The sequence below is a fragment of the Eumetopias jubatus genome, unplaced genomic scaffold (genome assembly GCF_037043125.1).
Source record: "Eumetopias jubatus isolate StellerSeaLion01/CBP00866 unplaced genomic scaffold, mEumJub1_p1.0 scaffold_10, whole genome shotgun sequence".
In the NCBI taxonomy this organism is placed as follows: domain Eukaryota; kingdom Metazoa; phylum Chordata; class Mammalia; order Carnivora; family Otariidae; genus Eumetopias; species Eumetopias jubatus.
This window is the reverse complement of record NW_028274816.1, coordinates 125,570,045-125,589,477: the sequence shown is the minus strand read 5'-3', so window position 1 is coordinate 125,589,477 and position 19,433 is coordinate 125,570,045. Positions and strand designations below refer to the sequence as shown.

Sequence of the window (19,433 nt, the reverse complement as noted above, 5' to 3'; positions counted from 1 at the left end):
CCGAGCCCCCCGGTTACACCCTGCCGGCTATGGCGGGGGGCTGGCTCCCTTTTTTTCACCCGCAGGGGAGAGGGCGGCTTCCTCACTGCAGCCCCGCCAGAGAACTAACCAGAAAACTAGCATGGAAGCAGGTTCACATCCCTCTTCCCGCCCACCCCCCAACGGCCCCCAGCCCTGTGCTGTGGCTTTGGCTCTAGAAGGAAAACAAGACTCACTGAATGAAATATTTTACTACGTGCTCGGTGTGTGCCTCCTGCATGCCTGGGGGTGAGGGGGCCAAGACCCCCGGCCTCTGCAAATGCTGTACCCCACCCCGGGTTTGTGGGGTTGCTGACATGCTCAGGACCCACCGGGCATTCTTTTACCTCAGAGCCCTCCCCACACTGAGGTTCAGAAGGAACCCCCAACCGGTAGGTGGGCGTTCTTCCCCCAGTAAAGCCAGCCAGGAAAAGCCTCGGGTTTGAAGCCTCTTTTATTTGTGCCTCAGAGTCAGTCCGGTGCCCCTGGCATCAGGGAAGGTGAGAGGAACAGTTTCTCTTTGTTCTTTTCTTCCATCCCTTTTGTGTCCCTGCTGAGCCTCACTGGCTGAGCCAGGAAGGCCAGCCTGAGAGAAGGCGGACAAGGGTGTGCGGTGGGCCCCTGCCCCTAGCGGGGTCTGTGCTTCTCTGGGTGGGTGGGGTGGGGCAGGGCAGAGCCGGGGGTTAGCACCATTGGATGAAGGGATTTAGAGTCAGCCCCTGGCTGGGGGCAGGTGGGACACACGACCACAGAGGGCTAGCAGCAGCTGGTGGGAAGGGGTGGGTGGTGGCGCAGGGCCCTGAGCTGGTGAGAGGGCTCCAGGGTGCACCTGCCCATAAAGCGGGGCCAGGGGACAGGGTCTAGTGCTCGCCCCCAGCCCAAATATTGTCCCCCATTTGCCAAGACATCATGAAGAAATCAGGCCTTGCCCAGGCGGGGGGGGGGGGGAGAGGCGGGGGGGGGCACCTTGGACACCCTCCCTGATCACAAAAGCGTGCCGTGGGCATGGGGACTCCAACCTCTGGCCGCCCAAGGAGAAACTGGGACCACCCTGAGACCCGGGAGGGGCGTGGGGGGGGGGCTGGGGAAGCCGGGCACCCCGCTAAGTGCACTTGACGCTGAAATGCCGGGGTGAAGGAGGAGCTGGGCCCTCGACGCGCTGGTTTGTGTCTGGGACAAAGCAGCAACACAGCACGTGGGGAGCTCAGCTGCCCCCCCTGGGGTGAAGAGCGGAGATGCAAAGGCTTCACGGACAGTGTCCTACACTGGGTTCTGTGAGCAGAAAAGGAGGACCGGCCAGAAGGAGCGAGGGAGGGGGGACACTGCTCCTCTAAGGACCCGCCTCCCCCTCAGGACGGCCTGGCCCCCTCGGACAAGTCTGCGCCCAGGATAGAGTGGTGGGCGTCAGGATACAGCAAAGCAGGGGGGGACCGGGCCGTGAGAGCTGCCTCCGGGGCCCTGGCCGGGACAGGTACCCCGCGACCTCGCCGAACCCCTGCCCGGCTGGTGCCAGGGGCGCCTCACCGGCCCCGAGCCTGCGGCTCCAGTCTCCCGGCCGCGCCCGGCGGGCACGCGGGCCCGAGCGAGTCTGGCTCCGGGGCGGGGCGGGCGAGGCGGGGCCCAGGGGTCCTCCCGCGGGCGCTACTGCTCGGTCAGCGAGAGCCGCAGGATGCGCTCCAGCTCCTCCTCTTCCTGGCGCGCGCGCCGCCGCCGCTCCTCCTGCTCCTGCGCCGACAGCTCCATGGCCAGCCGCAGCTGCTCGTCGTAGCTCCGGAACACGTGGCCGCCCGGGCGCGGGCTGGGCCGAGGGCTGGGCACCGACGCCAGGGCCGCGGGGGGGGCGGGCTGGCGCTGCGGCGTGGGCGGGGCGCTCCTGGGGGCGGGTAAGATACGTCGAGGGTTCCGGGGCGCGCCTGCCCGTAAGCGGGGCCGGGAGACTGCGTGGGGGCCCCAGGACAGAGGAGGCCTCGCCACCCTCCGCTGGAGCCGATGAGTCCTGCGTCACCTCCCTGGCTCCCACCCAGCTCTGCCCCTACAAAGCCCATCCTTGCAGCTGACGGTGCACCAGCACGTGTGGGCATCTTCTAGAACGCCAGCCCTAACATCCTGCCCGGTAAGGGTCTGAAGGCCTTGAGGCTGCTTTTGGAGTGAGGAAAGGGTGGGGGTGGAAGCCTTCTGCAAACCAGTAGGGGCCCTAAGGAGAGTACCACGGTTTTCTGGGGCCACGAGGGGCCGCCCAGCCGTTGGTGTCCTCACCCACTGCGACAGCGTCCTGAGGGACTCCGTGCATGTGTTATTTCGGGGGAGGGGTGCTAGGTCAGGACAGGCGGGCACTGACCTGTCCTGTCGACGAGCCTCGTAGGACATGGGGTGAGTGCCCGGCTTGCTGTTGGTCAGCGCCTCCCAGATAGTGACCTGGAGGGAGGGGCGTGGCCGGTCGGCTCGGGCGGCACGGCAGGCCGCAGTCCCGTGGGGCAGCGCGGCGGCGGGGACGCACCTGGTCATACTCGCTGCCCGCCTCAAGCAGGCTCTGCTGGATGGCGAACTGCAGCAGGTCGTCGTCGTCGTCGCGGGCCGCCGCCTCCCGCTGGCCGCCCAGCACACTGTAGCCGCGCGGGGCCTCGAACAACGCGGGGGAGATCTCGCAGCCGCGGCACGAGGCTGAGGACGCCAGGCTGGGGGTCAGGGTGTGGCCGCACGCACCCTCCGGCCTCCTGCCTGCGCAGGGAGCCGGCCAGTGCTCGGTGGGGAGGGACGTGCGGGCGGACACGCAGATGGGGAGGGCCTCACTGGTGGAACTGGAGCTGCTGACGCTGGAGGAGTCGCTGCCTGGGGACGGCGTCTCACTGCTGGGGCTGCCTCGCACCGACGGCACCGGCTCGTCGCAGCCATTGAGGTTCCCGAAGGTGATGCGAGCGTTGAGGATGTGGAAGATTGGGATTTCTGAGGATGAAGAAACAGCGGGTGCCACCACCCACCTTCTTACACCTTGGCACCCCTCATCTTTACCTTGGCACCCCTCATCTTTACCTCATCTAAGCCCTACCCACCCCTCAACACACACACACACACACACACACACACACACACACACACACACACACACACACACACACACACACACACACACACACACACACACACACACACACACACACACCAGCGGCTGAGAGGAAATGGGGCTGGGGTCTCACCAATCTTGACCGGGAAACCAGGCGGCAGGCGTAGGGTAATGAAATCCCGGAGCTTGGCGAAAAGCGCATTGCTGACAGCCATGAGGTCAATGATGGGGGCCACCTGCTCACACAGGGACAGGGGATGCTCCTCACACAGCCACAGCTTGGCCTTGAACCTGCCCCCCCAGATCCCAAGGGGTGAGGGGCATAGTAGAAGCCACTGCCTCCGAGTACCTTCTGGAAACCCCGCCCAGCCCTACCCCACCCAGCCCTCCCCAGCACCATCAGGGGACCTCACTTCTGTGTCTTGGTGGTGAGTTCCATGGGGCGGCCCATGTCCCGGTTGCCAAGCTCAAAGTTGGGGTTGAAGTACTCTTCTGCAGTGATGGCAGTGGGGTTGGCTTGGCTCAGAGTCTGAGTGATCAGGGTCTGTATACCACATGAGGAGGTACCCGTGAGCCCTTCTCAGTCTCTGATGCCAGGCCAACCATTTGGGATCGTGGGCCCCAGAGCCATCCCCCCCAGCCACCCTGCAGCTGACATGGCCCTGGGCAGTGTGGAAAGTAGTTTCACACAGGCCGTGCTGGGCAGGACGCCTCCCAGGCTGCCTCCTGAGCCACATCCACACCCTTCCACACGAGGGCACCCCTGGCACACACTCACCCCATTCTGGGGGCCCCCATGCTGCTCAGCAATTCCCAGGAAGGACTGCAGAGGTGTCTTACAGCCTACAAGAAATGTGGCGTCTCAGAGGACACTGAACCCTCAGCCGTGCCAGCCCCCGAGACCTAGTGACGAGGCTGGTTCCTGGCAGGTGGGGAGGACTGCTCAGCCACACCAAACACTTGGGCACCTGCATCTGAAGGTGACTGAGGACTCTAAGGGACAGGGACCAGGACCACAAGCACAGCGGGAATAAAAATAGGCCTGGGGCTCTGGAGAAACTTCCAAAAGGGTCCACGTTGGTGACACTGGACAAGAAATACGTGCCTTTGGTGAGCAGTGCTGGGGTACGCATGTGTCTGTCTGTGTTTTCCTTCGGGCACTTCTGTCTTAATTACCTCATTTGGTTCTCCTGTCTTGCTACTCTAGAGAGACTCACTGATGCCCAAGAGTCAGGTGTGGTATCAAGAGGCACAGAGGATCAGTGGCAGGCCCCCTGACTTACTGCTTAGGGCCTGGTCCACTGGACGGGGATGGCCAATAAACCACACACATGACGCTTCCACCCCAAATCCAATGCGGACGTCAGTTACCAGCTGTAGCGTTCCCTCCCATCGAGCCCGAACGTTGCCTAGAATCTTCCTAGCTGCACTCCAGGCAGTCACTCTCAATTATCAGCACTCAGCACTTGAACTGAAATGTGTTTGCGTGAATAAACTACCCGGCTTTTGCTGGGATGTCACAGGGAGCACTGATGGAGGGACTCAAGTGGGCGCTGCTCCCTCATACCTCTCCCCATCCACCTCCGCTTCATTACCTTTGACCTTGCCCTTGTGCTGTTCTGAAAGATGCTCTGTCCGTGTCCGGGTGATGAGCTCCACATTGGATGCCCCATATACCTGGGGACAGATGAGGAAAGGGCTCAAAGACAATTCTGGTACCCTACCTCCTGCCCCCAAGGGCATTATGAACACTTTCTGCAAAGGAGGGGCCACCGGGGGACGGGGGAGCTGTTCGCTCCAATCTCCCAGCCTTTGGGCAAGTGAATATATGAAGTCATTCATCCATTCTCTTATTCATTCAACAAACATTTTGTGAGGAGCCTTTATGTGCCAGGCCCTGAGGCAGACATCAGGGGTACAGTGGTGAACGAGCACAACTGGAGACAATCCCCACCCTTTGGAGGTTCACACACTAGCTGAAGAGACAAGAAAAGGGACAGTTATAACATAATGTGAGACCCACTCTGGTGGGGGGAGCACAGGGCTGTGGGAACCAAAAGCAGAGGCCTTAGCCCAGCCTAGCAGGCCGGGGAAGCCTTCCAGGAGGAAACCCCGCAGGGCCATTCTGCGCGCGTTAGCTCCTGCTTTCACCGGCGCCACCCTCGGGCCCCATGGGGGTGACAAGGGTCCCAGAGGGACCAACACAGTATCCTCAGGGGTAAAGGCCTGGCTTTGGAGTCAGGCAGCCAAGGTCTGAACCTCAGCTGGGCCACTGATAGCTGAGCGACCCTGTACAGGTCATGTGACCACTCCAAGCCTGTTTCCTCATCAGAGAATGGGCCAATACCCTACCCCACAGTCGTGGTGAAGACTAAATGGGATACTGTGGGAAAGGCTCAATGAAATCTGTAAAACGGGAATAATAATAATAGCACCTTCCCAAATCTGCTGGGACTGAGCGCGTGCGCGTATTCATACGTCATGCAAATAAAACATGGGGACGGTGCCCCGAACGTGAATACAGTGAGTGCTCAGTAAACTGGCCGTCCTCATCAGCTGCCTCTGAGTCTCATGCCCTCCCTCCACGCCGCGTTGCCTCTGCACCTCCAAGGCTGGGAGGGGGTGGTCGGGAAGCCCCCGCCCAGCCGGCTGTAGGCCAGAGTGGGTGGGCTCCAGGATCAGGGAGCGACAGCCTCACCTTGGCTTCGTACCCGTTCACCATCTCGGTCTTCTCGCTGCGCCAGCCCAGGATGCCAGTCTTGTTCCTGGGGAAGCAGAGTGGTCCAGGTGAGGGGCCCCCCAGCAGGCTGGCTCGAGGCTACCAAGGCTGTGCCCACTCACCTCTCAAAGGAGATGTTCTTGGTGTCGAGCTGTGTGGTGACGACGGGCGCAGTGAGCCGGCTTAGCACCTGCTCCTCCGTGGGCTGGGCGGCCGCCAGCAGCAGGTCCCGGTCCTGCCCGGCCAGGGCCAGCGTCTCCGTGTACACCACGCGGCGGTCATGGTCAATCTCCATGACCACGGCGCTCGTATCTACCAGCCACAGAACAGCACAGGGGTGTTTGGCGGGGGCAGGCAAGTGGGTGTCCCCAGCCTTCCCACCTTGCCCCACCTCCTGCCTGCCTGACCTTGGCCCCTGAAGACGAAGCTGCGGTTCCCTCGCTGCCACGTCATGTGGTCAAAGCCCAAGAGCGTGGTATCGACCCGAAGGTTTTGCCCACTCTTCCACACTTTGTAGGTGTCGCTGGGACAGATCTTGGACACCAAGGGCACTAGGTGGAAGGGAAGGTCAGAGGTGGCTTCAATTTGACTGGCCCACCCAACCTGGGCCACCCCGGGGCACGGGGGTCAGGGTCAGCGGTGTGGCCCGGAAAGGACGAGAGAACTCCCCAACTCCCCCCACGTGAATGTAAACCAGTCACTCCGACGTGAGCAACCTGAAGCCGGACATAGGCACGTCCCCGTCACCAGCAAGTCCCTAGTAGCCACCATTTGTTAATTCACTTACTCAATCTTTCATCCCGTCTTCCAACAAATATTTATTAACCACCTACTGTATACCAGGCACTATTCTAGTCACTGAGGATACAACATTGAACAAGACAAGACCCGTGCCCTCTGGGCGCTTACCTTCTAGCAAGGAGTGACAAGTAACAAACAAACGATCGGATCCTTACAAAGTGAAGGAAGTAATAATAATGGAATCCAGACAGTGTCTGAGGCAGCATGGAAAAGCTAGGCTAAGGGGGTGGCACTGAGCTGGGAACTCAAGGATGAGAAGGAGCCCCAGGAAGAGCACCACGCAGGAGAGCAGCAGGTGCAAAAGCCCTGGGTGGGAGGATGCCCACAGAGGGCCCCCCTGCCCCGGCCCCCTTACCCCAGCTAGTGAACTCCCATTTCATCTCCACGTAGAAGTCCTGGGCCTGGAGAATGAGAAGGAGGGTACCTAAGTCTGTGCTAGACACAGGGCTCGAGGGTTGCGGTGGGGAGGCCGAGAGGCTGGCCCTCACCTTGCGAAGCTTCTCCAGGAGCACGGGGATGCCCGCCAACCGCTTCACCACCCGCTGGTAGTCCCGGTACCGTAGCACCAGCTGCACCAGCTCCAGGTCCCGGGTACTCACAGCCTCCTGAAGCACTGCGGGGCGGGGCGGGGGGGAGGCAACGTCAGGGCAGAACCCTCCCTGGGGGCCCCCGTCCGCTCACCCAGGGGGAAGGTTCGAAGCTGGGAGACCCTGGCTGTGGGGCTGGGGTGAGCAGGGGCGCCCACCTGTCCAGCCGCTGCGGTTCTCCCTGCCCACATCTGCCCCGTGTGCTAGGAGCACACGGGCACACTCAAGGTGTCCCAGTGTGGTGGCCAGGTGCAGGGGAGTCCGCCCGCGGGGATCCAGCTGCTCGATGTCCACCTGGAGAAGGAGGTGAAGATGTATCCCTGGTCACCTCTGAGGCAGCCCATCTGAGCCCAACAGCCTCTAGGCAGGCAGGAGCCACCTGGCCGCCCTGCCTTGCCCACCTCACCAGGCAACGGAACAGAGACACAATGCGCGGGGTGCTGGGCAGGTGAAAAGAGGCCTGCAGGACAGGGCAGGAAGCAGCTCTGAGGAAGGAAGGCCCTTCCTCCTTTCCTGGCCACCTACGTCCCCTGACTGGGTTGACTCTTCCAAGGCTCCAAACTGGGCTGCCTGGGAAGAGTAAGTCTAGGGTTCAAGGGTGGTCTAGAGAGGCTGTTGGCCAAGGAGGGCACTTGAGGCAGGACCCAACCTACAGGTCCAAGATCACACCTTCAGGAAGGGCTATCAATTTAGATCATTGACATTATCACTGAATGAGGCTTCACAGTTGCTATAACAGATTGATAGGAATGAAGGATATGTTCATGGTACCACTTCAAACCCACATCCTTTGCCTGTGGAACACTATGTATTAACTTTTTTTTTTAATTTTTTTTACAAATCCTATTACTGTTTTGTGAATAGCATGATGAATTGTATGAGATTTTTGTTGGGCGGTAAAAAACATGTCTGTTAAACATAAATATTTAAATATATTTCAGGGGGTGCCTGGGTGGCTCAGTTGTTAAAGCGTCTGCCTTCGGCTCAGGTCATGATCCCAGGGTCCTGGGATCGAGCCCCGCATCGGGCTCCCTGCTCCGCGGGAAGCCTGCTTCTCCCTCTCACACTCCCCCTGCTTGTGTTCCCTCTCTCTCTGTGTGTCAAATAAATAAATAAAATCTTTTAAATAAATAAATAAATTTCAGGAGCCTAAGGCCTCTAGCTAAATACAGTGAACTGACCACATACATGTAACTCCTCCTCTCCATCCCCAAACTTGATTAAAATGCCAGTCAAAAGGCTTCTACTGCAACCATGATGAGATAAGCTGAAATCATCCTCCCATAAACAAAGAAAACTACTGCTTCAAAATACATGAAATAATTGTTTTCAGATAGTAGGCAACAAGTAGCCCAGGACTGTGATCTCTGAAGTAAGAGAAACAAACAAGGTAGGCCCTATGATGGCTTAGATTTCTACATGGAGGAACATTCTAGACAGCAATTCAGGGAGGGGAATCTCTAGCAGAGCATGGTAGTCTTGCTGGGAGCTGGGGAGACAGAGAGAGGGGTTCAGGGAGGCTGAGGTAGCAAGAAGTTGCAGGACAGAGTTTCAGGAAGGAGTGAGCTGTGCAAAGAGCTCCAGAAATCTGCATGGGGTTCCTCCAAGCCTTTGCTGAATACTAAACTTGGCCTGTGTAGAGTGAAACTCGGCAACACTAGGTAGAAAAGGAGCAATAAGCTGGAAAATTCTCGAAATTCTCATGTCTCAGGGCAAGGAGACATTCAAGCTCCAACCTGCTAGAGTGGAGAGTCCTTGTTGCTTGCCCAGGGTATTCCACAGAGACCCAAGAATGGGTACGCCTTAGTAGTAGCGCTAAACTATCCTGAGAGAAAAGGCTTACCTAAATCCAATCTAATAAAGATTAAAAGTAATCTCACAAGGATCAAACTGGTTTACAAGTAACTTAGCTTAGTTGGTCAGAACAAAGCCTAACACTCTAAAGGAAGACAATAAAATCCAGATGCTTAATATGATAATATTTGCAATATTATTTGCAATAATACCCAGTTACAAACTACTAGAAAAAAATTACTAGACGTGCAAAGAAGTAGGAAAATATGACCCATAATTGGGAGATATTCAGAAATGATAAAGATGGGGCACCTTGGTGGCACAGTCAGTTAAGTATCGGACTCTTGGTTTTAGCTCAGGCCATGATCTCAGGGTCGTGAGATCAAGCCCCCAGTCAGGATCCCCGCTCAGTGTGGAATCTGCTTGAGACTCTCTCTCCCTCTCCCTCTGCCCTCCCACCCGTGTGCTCTCTCTCTCTCTCTCTCTCAAATAAATAAACCTTGAAAAAAAGAAATGATAAAGATGGTAAATGGCTCAGTGTGCTCATGAGTTTACAGAAACACATGAACACAATGTTCATGGGGAAAGAGTAAGAGATAAGTATAATTTCTGAAATGAAAAATTCATTGGATTAGACATACAGAATAAAAAAATCAGTGAACTTGAAGATATAACAACAGAACACATAGAACAGAAATGGAGCACAGAGGAGGAAAAAAGTACTGAAAAACATTCAGAGCCTCAACTATCTATGGGACACTATAAGGCATTCTAACTATGTGTGATTGGAGTCCCCAAAGGATAGGATAAGGAAGTAGGAGAAATAAGAAATTTAAAGAGATAACATTATCTCTTTAATATTTAAATTTGGGGGCACCTGGGTGGCTCAGTTGGTTAAGCATCTGCCTTCGGCTCAGGTCATGATCCCAGGGTCCTGGGATTGAGTCCCACATCGGGCTCCCTGCTCAGTGGGGAGTCTGCTTCTCCCTCTGCCCCTACCCCCTGCTCATGCTCACTCATGCTCTCTCTCTCTTTCTCTCTCTCTCTCTTGCTCATGCTCTCTCTTGAATAAATAAAATCTTAAAAAAATTGAAATTGAAATTGAAAGAGATAACATTATCTTTTTAAAACTTAAAGAGAAATTAAAATTTAAATAGATAACATTAAACATTTTTCCGAATTTGTTTTTTTTTTTAATTGCTATAGGGAGTTGAATGGTGGTACCCACCCAAAATATATGTCTATACCCTAACCCCCAGAACCTGTGAATGTGATCTTCTTTGGAACATGGGTGGGTTTTTTTTTTAAAGATTTTATTTATTTATTTGAGAGAGAGAGAGAGAGAGCGTGTGCATGCCTGTGCGTGAGGGGTGGGGTGGAAGGGCAGAGGAGGAGGGAGAGGGACAAGCAGACTCTGCACTGAGTGCATAGCCTGATGCAGGGCTCAGTCTCATGACCCTGAAATCATGACCTGAGCAGAAACCAAGAGCTGGATGATTAACTGACTGAGCCACCTAGGCACCCTGGAACATAGGTCTTTGCAGGTGAAATTAAGGATCTCAAAACAAGATCAGCCTGGATTTTTTTTTTTTTATCTATTTGAGAGAGAGAAAGCGAGCACAAGGGCGCCTGGGTGGCTCAGTTCGTTAAGCGACTGCCTTCGGCTCAGGTCATGATCCCAGAGTCCTGGGATCGAGTCCCACATTGGGCTCCCGGCTCAGCGGGGAGCCTGCTTCTCCCTCTGATCCTCTCCCCTCTCATGCTGTTTCTCTCTCTCTCTCTCTCAAATAAATAAATAAAATCTTTAAAAGAAAAAAAAAGAAAGCGAGCACAAGCAGGGGGAGGGGCAGAGGGAGAGGGGAGGCTCCCCTCTGAGCAGGGAGCCAGATGCAGGACTCGATCCCAAGACCCTGGGATCATGACCCGGGCCAAAGGTAGCTGCTTAACCAACTGAGCCACCCAGGCGCCCTGAGATCAGCCTGGATTATCCGGGTGGACCCTAAATCCAATGAGACGTCTTTATAAGACATACAAAGGAGAGATCCATGAAGAGAGAAGCTCTATGTAAAGAGACAGAGAATGAAATTATGCAACCACAAGCCAAGAAATGCTTGGAGACACCAGAAGCTGAAAGAGGCAAGGAAGGATTCTCCCCTGGAGCCTTTGGAAGGAGTGGGGCCCTGCTGACTCCTTGAGTTTGGACTTCCAACCTCCAAAACAATGAGGGAATAAAATTTTGTTGTTTTAACCCACCCATTCTGTGGTAATTTTTTGCACAAACTAACACAATGATAAACCCACAGAACCAAGAAACTCAACGAATCCCAAGCAAGGTAAACGCCAAGAAAACTACACTAAGGCCCATCATAATCAAGTGCTGAAAACTAGTGATAAAAACAAAATCTTAAAATTCTTTTGAGAAATGAGACACACTATGAAGAACACAGGAAATAATGAATACTTCTCAAGGGAAACGATGCAAGCTAGAAAACAATAGAATGAAATGTTTAAAGTGCTGGGGGGAAAAATGTTGACCTAGAATTCTTTTTTTTTTTTTTAAAGATTTTATTTATTTGACAGAAAAAGATAGCGAGAGCAGGAACACAAGCAGGGGGAGTCGGAGAAGGAGAAGCAGGCTTCCCGCGGAGCAGGGAGCCCGATGTGGGACTCGACCCCAGGAACCTGGGATCATGACCTGAGCCAAAGGCAGACGCTTAACGACTGAGCCACCCAGGCGCCCTTGACCTAGAATTCTATATTCTGTGAAAAATGAAGAGGAAATGAAGATTTTTGTGGACAAACAAAAAAAGCTAAGAGAATTTATCACCAGAAGACATGCAAGAAATGTTAAAGGAAGTTATTCAAGTGGAAGAAAAACGTTAACAGATGGAAACTTAGATCCGTACAAAGGAATGAAGAGTGCCCCAAAAGGAAAATTTGTGAGTAAGTATAAGAATGTCAATAAAATATTTAAAACCCACAAGAGTAAAGAGAAAAGATGTTAGCAGATGAAAAATGTTAACGCATCTTTAGAACGCGGAAAGTGGCTGAGGCATTACAACTGACTTAGGGGAGCAGAGGGTACTAGAACCCAAGCATTCACAAAGGGGAACCCCAGTGAGTGTCAGGCCAGATCACCCTTGAAATGTCCAGAACATGCAGGCAGTGGGGATGGCAGAGGTGTAAGTGAGGCTCAGAGCTAAATACAGGGGAGCTGGTTAAAATTCAGAACCCCTGGCCCCCTCCCCAATCTTGAAAAGCTGGGAGACGCCCCCCTTCCCCTCCATAGGATGCCAGGAATTTATTCTCTGTAGAAATTGAGCCTGACATGCACTGGATTTGGGGACACTGGCCTGAGGATGAGGTCATGGGGCTAAAAAGTAGTGAACAGTGAAAGCTCAGTCCCTTCCCTGCCTCCACACCACTGCCCCAACCCACCCCTAGTAGGAGATTGGAGGATTCTTCTTTGGGGACACTAGAGGCACCAGAGACCTCTGGGTACAGATATTTGGGGATCCTACAATAAGCAGGCCAGCTTGCCAGCCAATCATTGCATAGTAGTACCACCCATGCATCAATAAGCTCCACACCCCCATTCTTTTTTTTTTTAGATTTATTTATTTTAGAGAGAGAGAGCGAGCATGAGTGGGAGGGGCAGAGGGAGAGAGAGAGAGAATCCCAAGCAGACTCCACACTGTGCGCAGAACCTGACACGGGGCTCGATCTCACGACCCCGAGATCGTGACCTGAGCTGAAACTGAGTCAGACGCTGTGCCACCTGGGCACCCCTCCACACCCCCATTCTTCAATATGCTCCAACAGCCAAGGGTGACTGGACATTTGAGGAAAGCCACCAACATGAAGATACCAAAACATGCAAACAGATGCAAAAAACCCAGAGGAAACACTGTCAATGCAGGAAACAGGAGAAAACTTTCTGGAGGGAAAACAGTAATTGACATCCTCAGAAATATATGAAAAGATAACTGAATTCATGAGACAAAATGGGACATCCTGACTTCCCGCGACTTCTCATCTTTCCCTCGCCTTCTTCACTCCAGCCATTCCTGGACAGCTGTCCCTGCCCCAATTCTCCCCTCATAGGAAACATTACCTCAGTTCACTCCCTTTTTTGGTAAAAACAAACAAAACTTTGTAACCGTCTTTCTCTCTTCCTTCTCTCTCACCTTCCATATCTAATCCATCAGCATAGACCCGATCTCATAGGCTCTACATTCAAAACAGATCCAGACGCTTCTCAGTTTTCATCACCTTGAGGCTACCATGCTGGTGGCAGCCACCCTCTCTCTCACCCGGTGGCCCTGTGGTCTCTTCACTCCTCTCTTGGCTTCTTAGCTCTGTTCTCCCCATGACCCATCGCGGCGTCTGTCATCCTGTGAAACGTTCTGCAGGTCCTGACACCCTTTAGTTCAAAACACTCCCAAGGCTTCCCATCCTGTTTAGAATAGAATCCAACAGCCCTGGACGCCTCCTTGAACTCATGTGCTCTCCCACCTCTCCTCCAAACTCCACTCTGCTCGACGCCCTAGGTGGCCCCGGCATTTTCTCCCTCGCTCCGCGTAGGTGGCCGCTCAAATGTCACCTCCTCAGAAAGGCCTGCCCTTACAACCCATCTCAAATGACACTTGCTATGTATCTATCTGTCGCCACTGATCCTGCTTTAGTTCTCTTCCCACGTTAGATTGCTTGTCCAGTTTTTCATTGTCTCCCTCACTGAGACTGTAAGCCCCACAGAGGGAGGGTCCCTGTGTGTTTTGTTCAATGCTACATCCCCAGCCCCTAGACAGTGCCTGGCACATACCTGGTGCTTCATAAATATTTGTTCAACAAATGCATAAGTGACTATATTTAAGGGACATGGGGAGGGAAGGCAATAACATGTAAAACTGATAAACCAATAAACATATTGGTTTATATACGTCATAGACGTATATTGTTTATAATTATGGAGGTAAATAACAGAACACCCTAGCGTTCAAGGTGGTCGCCTCCAGGGAATGAGAGAGGTGGGGAGGGCTGGGGTGAGGACTACTGCCTTTTCATGACAAGCCTCTAACAACAGCTAAATATGTTTTAAAACATGAGAATGAACTCCATTGTCACAAAAGAACATTTTAAATAATTTAAGCAATTTACATAATTTTTATAACCCTCTGTTGGCATTTCTTCATTGTTTATTTTTAATTTTTTAAGGAGTCTCCATGCCCAAGTTGGGGCTTGAACTCACGACCCTGAGATGAGGAGTCACAAGCTTTACTGGTGGAGCCAGCCAGGGGCCCTCATTTCTTCATTTTTAAATATATTAGGAACCTCAGGAAAAACAAACAAAAACAACAAAGTATGCCTGGCCCGTGTGGCCCTGTGAGCGGTGACTTAGAGATCTGAGCGCCCCCACCCCGCGCTCCTCTACACCAGCTCCCCACAGAGGAGGGAGAGCACTATTTACTCTTTCCCTATTATGGGATGGGCTGAGCCCCCAGGTGGCCGACAACCGAGGTGGGCCCTGAGTCCTGGGGTGGGACCGAGGGCCCATAGCTCCCGAGCTGGGAAGTCAGGAGTCTTCCCAGGGAGCTGCAGCTGAGCCATCTCCGGCCCCCAGCCCTGCCCCAGACCCGCTACTGCTGCTAACAAGGCCCCAAGGAGCGGGCAGGGCACCCGCCCCCCCCCCCCCACACACACACACGCGGGGGTGGGGTTCCAGATGCTGCCTGCCCCCCTCCCCCCTCAGGTGTCTCACCTCCAGGCCCTGGAGAGAGGCTGGCACTGCTCCCTCCCTCTACTCCTCAGGGGCTCTGCCCGCGGTCCCAGGGCCCTGCTGTTTGCTGGGGGGGGGGGGTCATGTGGGCCTCCCCCGCCCCACCGCATGCACCCAGCCCACCCCCAGAGAAGCTCCCCCAACCCACCCAAAGCAGGGCCTACAGTGGAAGTGGCATCTTGCCCGGGGCCCAGGTGGGCAAATTCATTCATTTCTTCAGCGAAGGCCTGCAGCTATTTCACTGCTGGAATGAAAAAGGTTCCCATGAACCTAACACCCGACCCTCCCCACCAGGAGAATGAAACTCTGCACCCCAGCAGGCGTCCGCTGGACAAAAGCAGGGGGGGGAGGGGTCTACTGAGCTTAGGGGCTGGGGCTCCCTGGGCAGGGGGACGCCCTGCCTGTACCCAGGCCCGCACCTAGCTGCGCACACGCGTGAACAGGTACCATAGGAATACCCAGGCCTACTCCTCTGGCCCTCGCTCAGGGTCCGTGTGCTGCCCTATACGGCACCTGTGTGCTCAGACGCCCTCTGGATCTGCACGAGCCTACTGATGCATAGCACGCACACTTGTGGCCAGTGAACTCGCACACCGCGTACCCCCTGAGCCCACAGGCACTAGCGGGGTATCTTTCAAACTGGTTTAGCATTAGCAGAATCCTTTTGTTAGATGAAATCTTAGAAGGACACACCAAATGTGTACAGCTGGAGAAGAAAGGTGAAGCGCCCAGAGCATAGAGCCTGGCACGCTTAGCCTTGGTCTCCTTTCCCTGCTCCTTTGCCTTCCCCAGCCCCAAGGAGGACCACCAGAGGCTGGGGTGGCCACTGCTTCCCAGCCTTCCCACCAGGTAGGCCTGAGCTCCCTCAAGGGTCAGGGAGGCGGGATGCTTCCTCAAGCTGAGCTGGGTGGCTGAGGGTGGCACCTACTGACTCTCCTCCCACGCAGCCCCCCTCCATCCTGCCCCATGCGGCCCCTCCACTGTTTCCCAGACACACTGATGTTGGGTTTCTGAGGTTTGTAGGTCCCTCTCTTGAGCTTCCCAACTCATCAGCTGTGGGACTGCCTACTTGAGGGGGAGAGGGGGTCACAGGTGCTCCGGGACACACCAGGTACCTCGGGTGGGGTAGCCTCTGTCTGAGAATCTAGGGCCCCCACAATCCCATCCTGCCTGCTTCTAGGTCAGGAGGATGAACTGAGGAAATCAGGGAGGAGGGCCATGATGGAGGCAGCCCCAGGAAGAAAGAAAATGATTCCTTAAGAACACAGTCTGGCCCCCTCCAGAGTGCCTGTTGCCAAGGGAAGAACCCTGCTCCCCTCAGCCCTCCCACAGGGAGCTCTACAGCCTAACCTCCACCTCCTGCCCCCCTGGGAACACCAGGGACTTGTGACTCAAGAACACAGCCAGCTGAGCCAACCTCACGGCCTCGTCAGCCAAGGGGAAACTGGCACATCCACTGGCCTACGGCCCCCTGGCCCCCTCCCGGTCTGGCAGGGCATGTGTGTGACAGGAAGCAGGGTGCCCGGCAACCATCATCCTGCTGGATGCCAACTAGGGGTGGTCATGGACCCTTCCCCTCACCAAAACACCTGGTGAGCACCTCCCATCTCCCCACCGCTCCCTGCTTCCAGCCCCGAAGAAGCACTATAGGGGTGAGGGCACTGAGCAAAGCCACTGAATCTGCTCTGAAGCCTGCCATGCCATCCCCCTCCCCAGCCTGCCAGCATTGCCAAGCCTGCTCATGGGAGGGCCTCTGTGGGGCTTTCTTGGAGTGCAGAAGAGGCAGCCAGGGAAACCCAGCTGCTGTGTGCTTGAGGAAAGCTTGGATGTGTTCTGGGACAGTGGGTGCTAGGGGCACCAGAGGTCAGGGAACCCCTGCTGGGATGTCTAGGGTCTACAGGGCTTCATTATGATGTTAGGTGGCTGCCCCCAGGCCCATCCCCGGCAGGAAAGGGCTGGGTAGGGCACCTTTGGCCCTCCCTGGGGGCCCCATGCCCTAAGGACTGAATAGTGCACATTTTGGAATGCAAGGGCCATCCTGGGTCAGTCCTAGAGTGGAGATACATCCAGGAGCCTCTCTCGCCTGGACTGATTGGCATTCTCCCTCTTGGCACCCCTGGAGCGAAGGAGAGGACTGGCCTGACTCCTTTGTGGCTGAACAAGGGTTAACTTCAACCAGTGCCCTATATTCCTTCCTCCCCCACACCATCCTGGATCAGGGCAGACAGTGTCCCTTTCAAGGAAACATTAACACACCAGGGAAGTGGGAGGGATGGGAGGGTGAAGATAGGGCTGAACCTGGTGCCTAGTTTCTGTGGCAGCCCAAGGGGAAAGAGAAACACACTCAGCAGCCCCAAAGCACCCCCACATGCAGCGGGTTCCCGGGCTCCCCACCCCAATCTCACTCCGGCAAGATGGCTGACTTGAGTACTATCAGTCAGAGAGGCCTACGTGAGAGTCTTTTCTTCTAGGGCATTTTGCCTCTCTCCAATCTCAGCAAGAAAAGAACCAGCCACCCCTCAGACAAGGGAGTCCAAGTAAGACCTTCTGGAGATTCAGCCACTCGCCTTCTGCCTAACAGTCCTTGGACCAATCATCAATCACCCCATCAGGAAGTTCCTCTCGGATCAGATTTAAATCCCTCCAGCTGTAACCTGTGTCAGAAGCCTGTCTTCTTTTGCCCTCATGGGAGGAAAACAGAAAAGAGTCAGGAGAGACTGGATTGTCCGAGCGCCCAGCACATCATACGGTATTTCTCTGTTCATGCTCACATCACCAGAACAGGGTCTCCTTGAGAGCCAGGGATGTGCCTGGTTTGTTCATCTTTGTCCCCCAGGACCTACCACTCAGGCCTCACTTCCTTCATCAGGGCTCGATGGTTGCAAACCACTTCCTTTACGACGGATAAACAGAGGCATGGTCTGAGGAGCAACTTGGAGTGCCCTTGTTTAAGCAGAGGTGGAATGTAAGTGGACAGCCCAACCAGCCCAGAGGCTTGGAGGCTCAGGTCACCCCAACATTTCCTAGGACTGCTCTGCAGAGGTGGATGCTTTGCTGCTCTGAGGGCTCAGTGGTGGACTTCCGAGACGCTCTCTGACCCTCACCTTGCTCTCTACCTCGCTCGTCCTTTGGGAAGCAAACAGCTCCTCAGTCTGAACTTCCTGTAACTCAGGAAGTGGCCCTCAAAAGGCATATTCCCCAAGGGGACAACTCCTGGAGGAACCACTCCCATGCCCCCAGGGTCTCAGATCTGGGCCAAGTCCGCTGGCCTCAGCCTGAGGCAAAGAAGGGCAGGCTGGGCCCAGCTCTGGCCCCTGCTCCCCCAGCCTGGAGGGTGAGTTATCCACACCCCAAATGCCCATCTGTGGCCTGTGGCAGAGTTGGGAGCTACCTGCGAACTGTCCCTGCCTTGGTCCAGGAGAATGACCAGGAGACCCCATCCCTTACCCCGGCCTCTGGGAGGCCACCGCCCAGCCAAAGCTGGCTGACCCACCATTCTCCCTGACTGGCAGGAACCAGGGAGCCCGCTCTGTGTGCAGAACCTCAAACCCTTCCAGTGCCCAGTGGCCCCCTAGCTTCCTCCGCGCCTAGAAGCCAGGCCCCAGCACCAGAGGGCAGGAGAGCTCCTTTCAGCACCTGGACAAGGCCCTTCAGGGCTTCCCCGGGGAGGGGGTGTCTCTCTCCACTCCATTCCAGAGCCGGCGCTGGGCTCTGGGGGATCCAGGGGCTCTGCCCAACCTGAGCAAACAGATGTAGCGCTCACCCGGGAGGGTAGAGGGCACTGGGTGGGGCTGGGATGCCTGGGAGTGTCACAGCCTATTCTCTGATCCTTGACCTGTGACCCCCCTCCCGACGCAGGCCTTGCCCACCTCCGCACACTCACGCGGGAGGTGTCGCTGCTCGGCTGCTCCGCGGACTCTCCCACCACATGGAGCGCGGACCCGAGCCCGCAGCCCCTCCCCGCAGCCCTCCGCCTCGGCCGAGGAGGGGCACCGTGCCCCCGACCCCAACCTGGGAGGGTCCGGAACACGTGTGGGCCGTCCGTCCGAGCCGGAGGGGAGCGGGCGGGGCCGCTCCCATCACCCTCTCCCGGTCAACAAGCACAAAAGCCGCGGCTGCGAACAAAGAAGCGCTGCAAACTCGCCGGGGAGGCGGGACAGCCCGCGCCGCGCCCCCTCCCCACACCCGGCGGGCGTGCCCGGCGGTGGGGTCCCCGCGGCGCCCCGACGGCGCTCGTACCTGGCCGGCGCGGACCTCTTTCTCCAGCTCGCGGTGGCGGTTGTGCCACACGAGGTAGTGCAGCGGGTACTTGCCCTCGGGCCCCTTCCTGGCGGAGGCGTTGGCCGGGATCATCGCCCGCTCCTCATGCCAGGGCCGCGGCGCCCGGCCGGGGAGGGGGGACGGCGCCGGAGCCGGGGCCCGGGGCCGCGGGGCGGGGGGCCGGCGCTGCCTGCTCGCAGGGCTGCGGCTCGGGCATGTGCGAGCGGCGCCGGCGGGCGGGGGCGGCGCGCCCGGCGCTGTGCGGGCGGCGCGGGCCGCGGGCGTCCTCGCGAGGCGGTGGCGGGCGGCGCGGAGAGGCCCCCACCCGCCCGGGGAGGGAGCGGGCGCTCGGCGCCGCGGCGCGGACTCGCGCCTCACCTCCCACACCCCCGCACACAAAGACGCCGCTCGGCTGAG

The 19,433-nt window shown here is 56.3% G+C and overlaps 1 protein-coding gene across 1 annotated transcript; it reads right to left on the bottom strand.

The window, feature by feature from the left end:
• Positions 1 to 1,659: 1,659 nt before the first annotated feature.
• ANKRD13B (ankyrin repeat domain 13B) lies at positions 1,660 to 19,109 on the bottom strand. Its single transcript, XM_028109327.1, has 15 exons — positions 18,996 to 19,109; positions 7,345 to 7,480; positions 7,088 to 7,212; positions 6,955 to 7,000; positions 6,206 to 6,349; positions 5,921 to 6,110; positions 5,778 to 5,844; positions 4,675 to 4,756; positions 3,858 to 3,922; positions 3,493 to 3,623; positions 3,213 to 3,370; positions 2,809 to 2,961; positions 2,516 to 2,679; positions 2,357 to 2,433; positions 1,660 to 1,891 (listed from the first exon to the last, which is right to left on the bottom strand). Exons 1-15 carry the CDS (start codon positions 19,107 to 19,109, stop codon positions 1,660 to 1,662), a joined length of 1,884 nt encoding a protein of 627 aa, XP_027965128.1.
• Between the last annotated feature and the right edge of the window lie 324 nt (positions 19,110 to 19,433).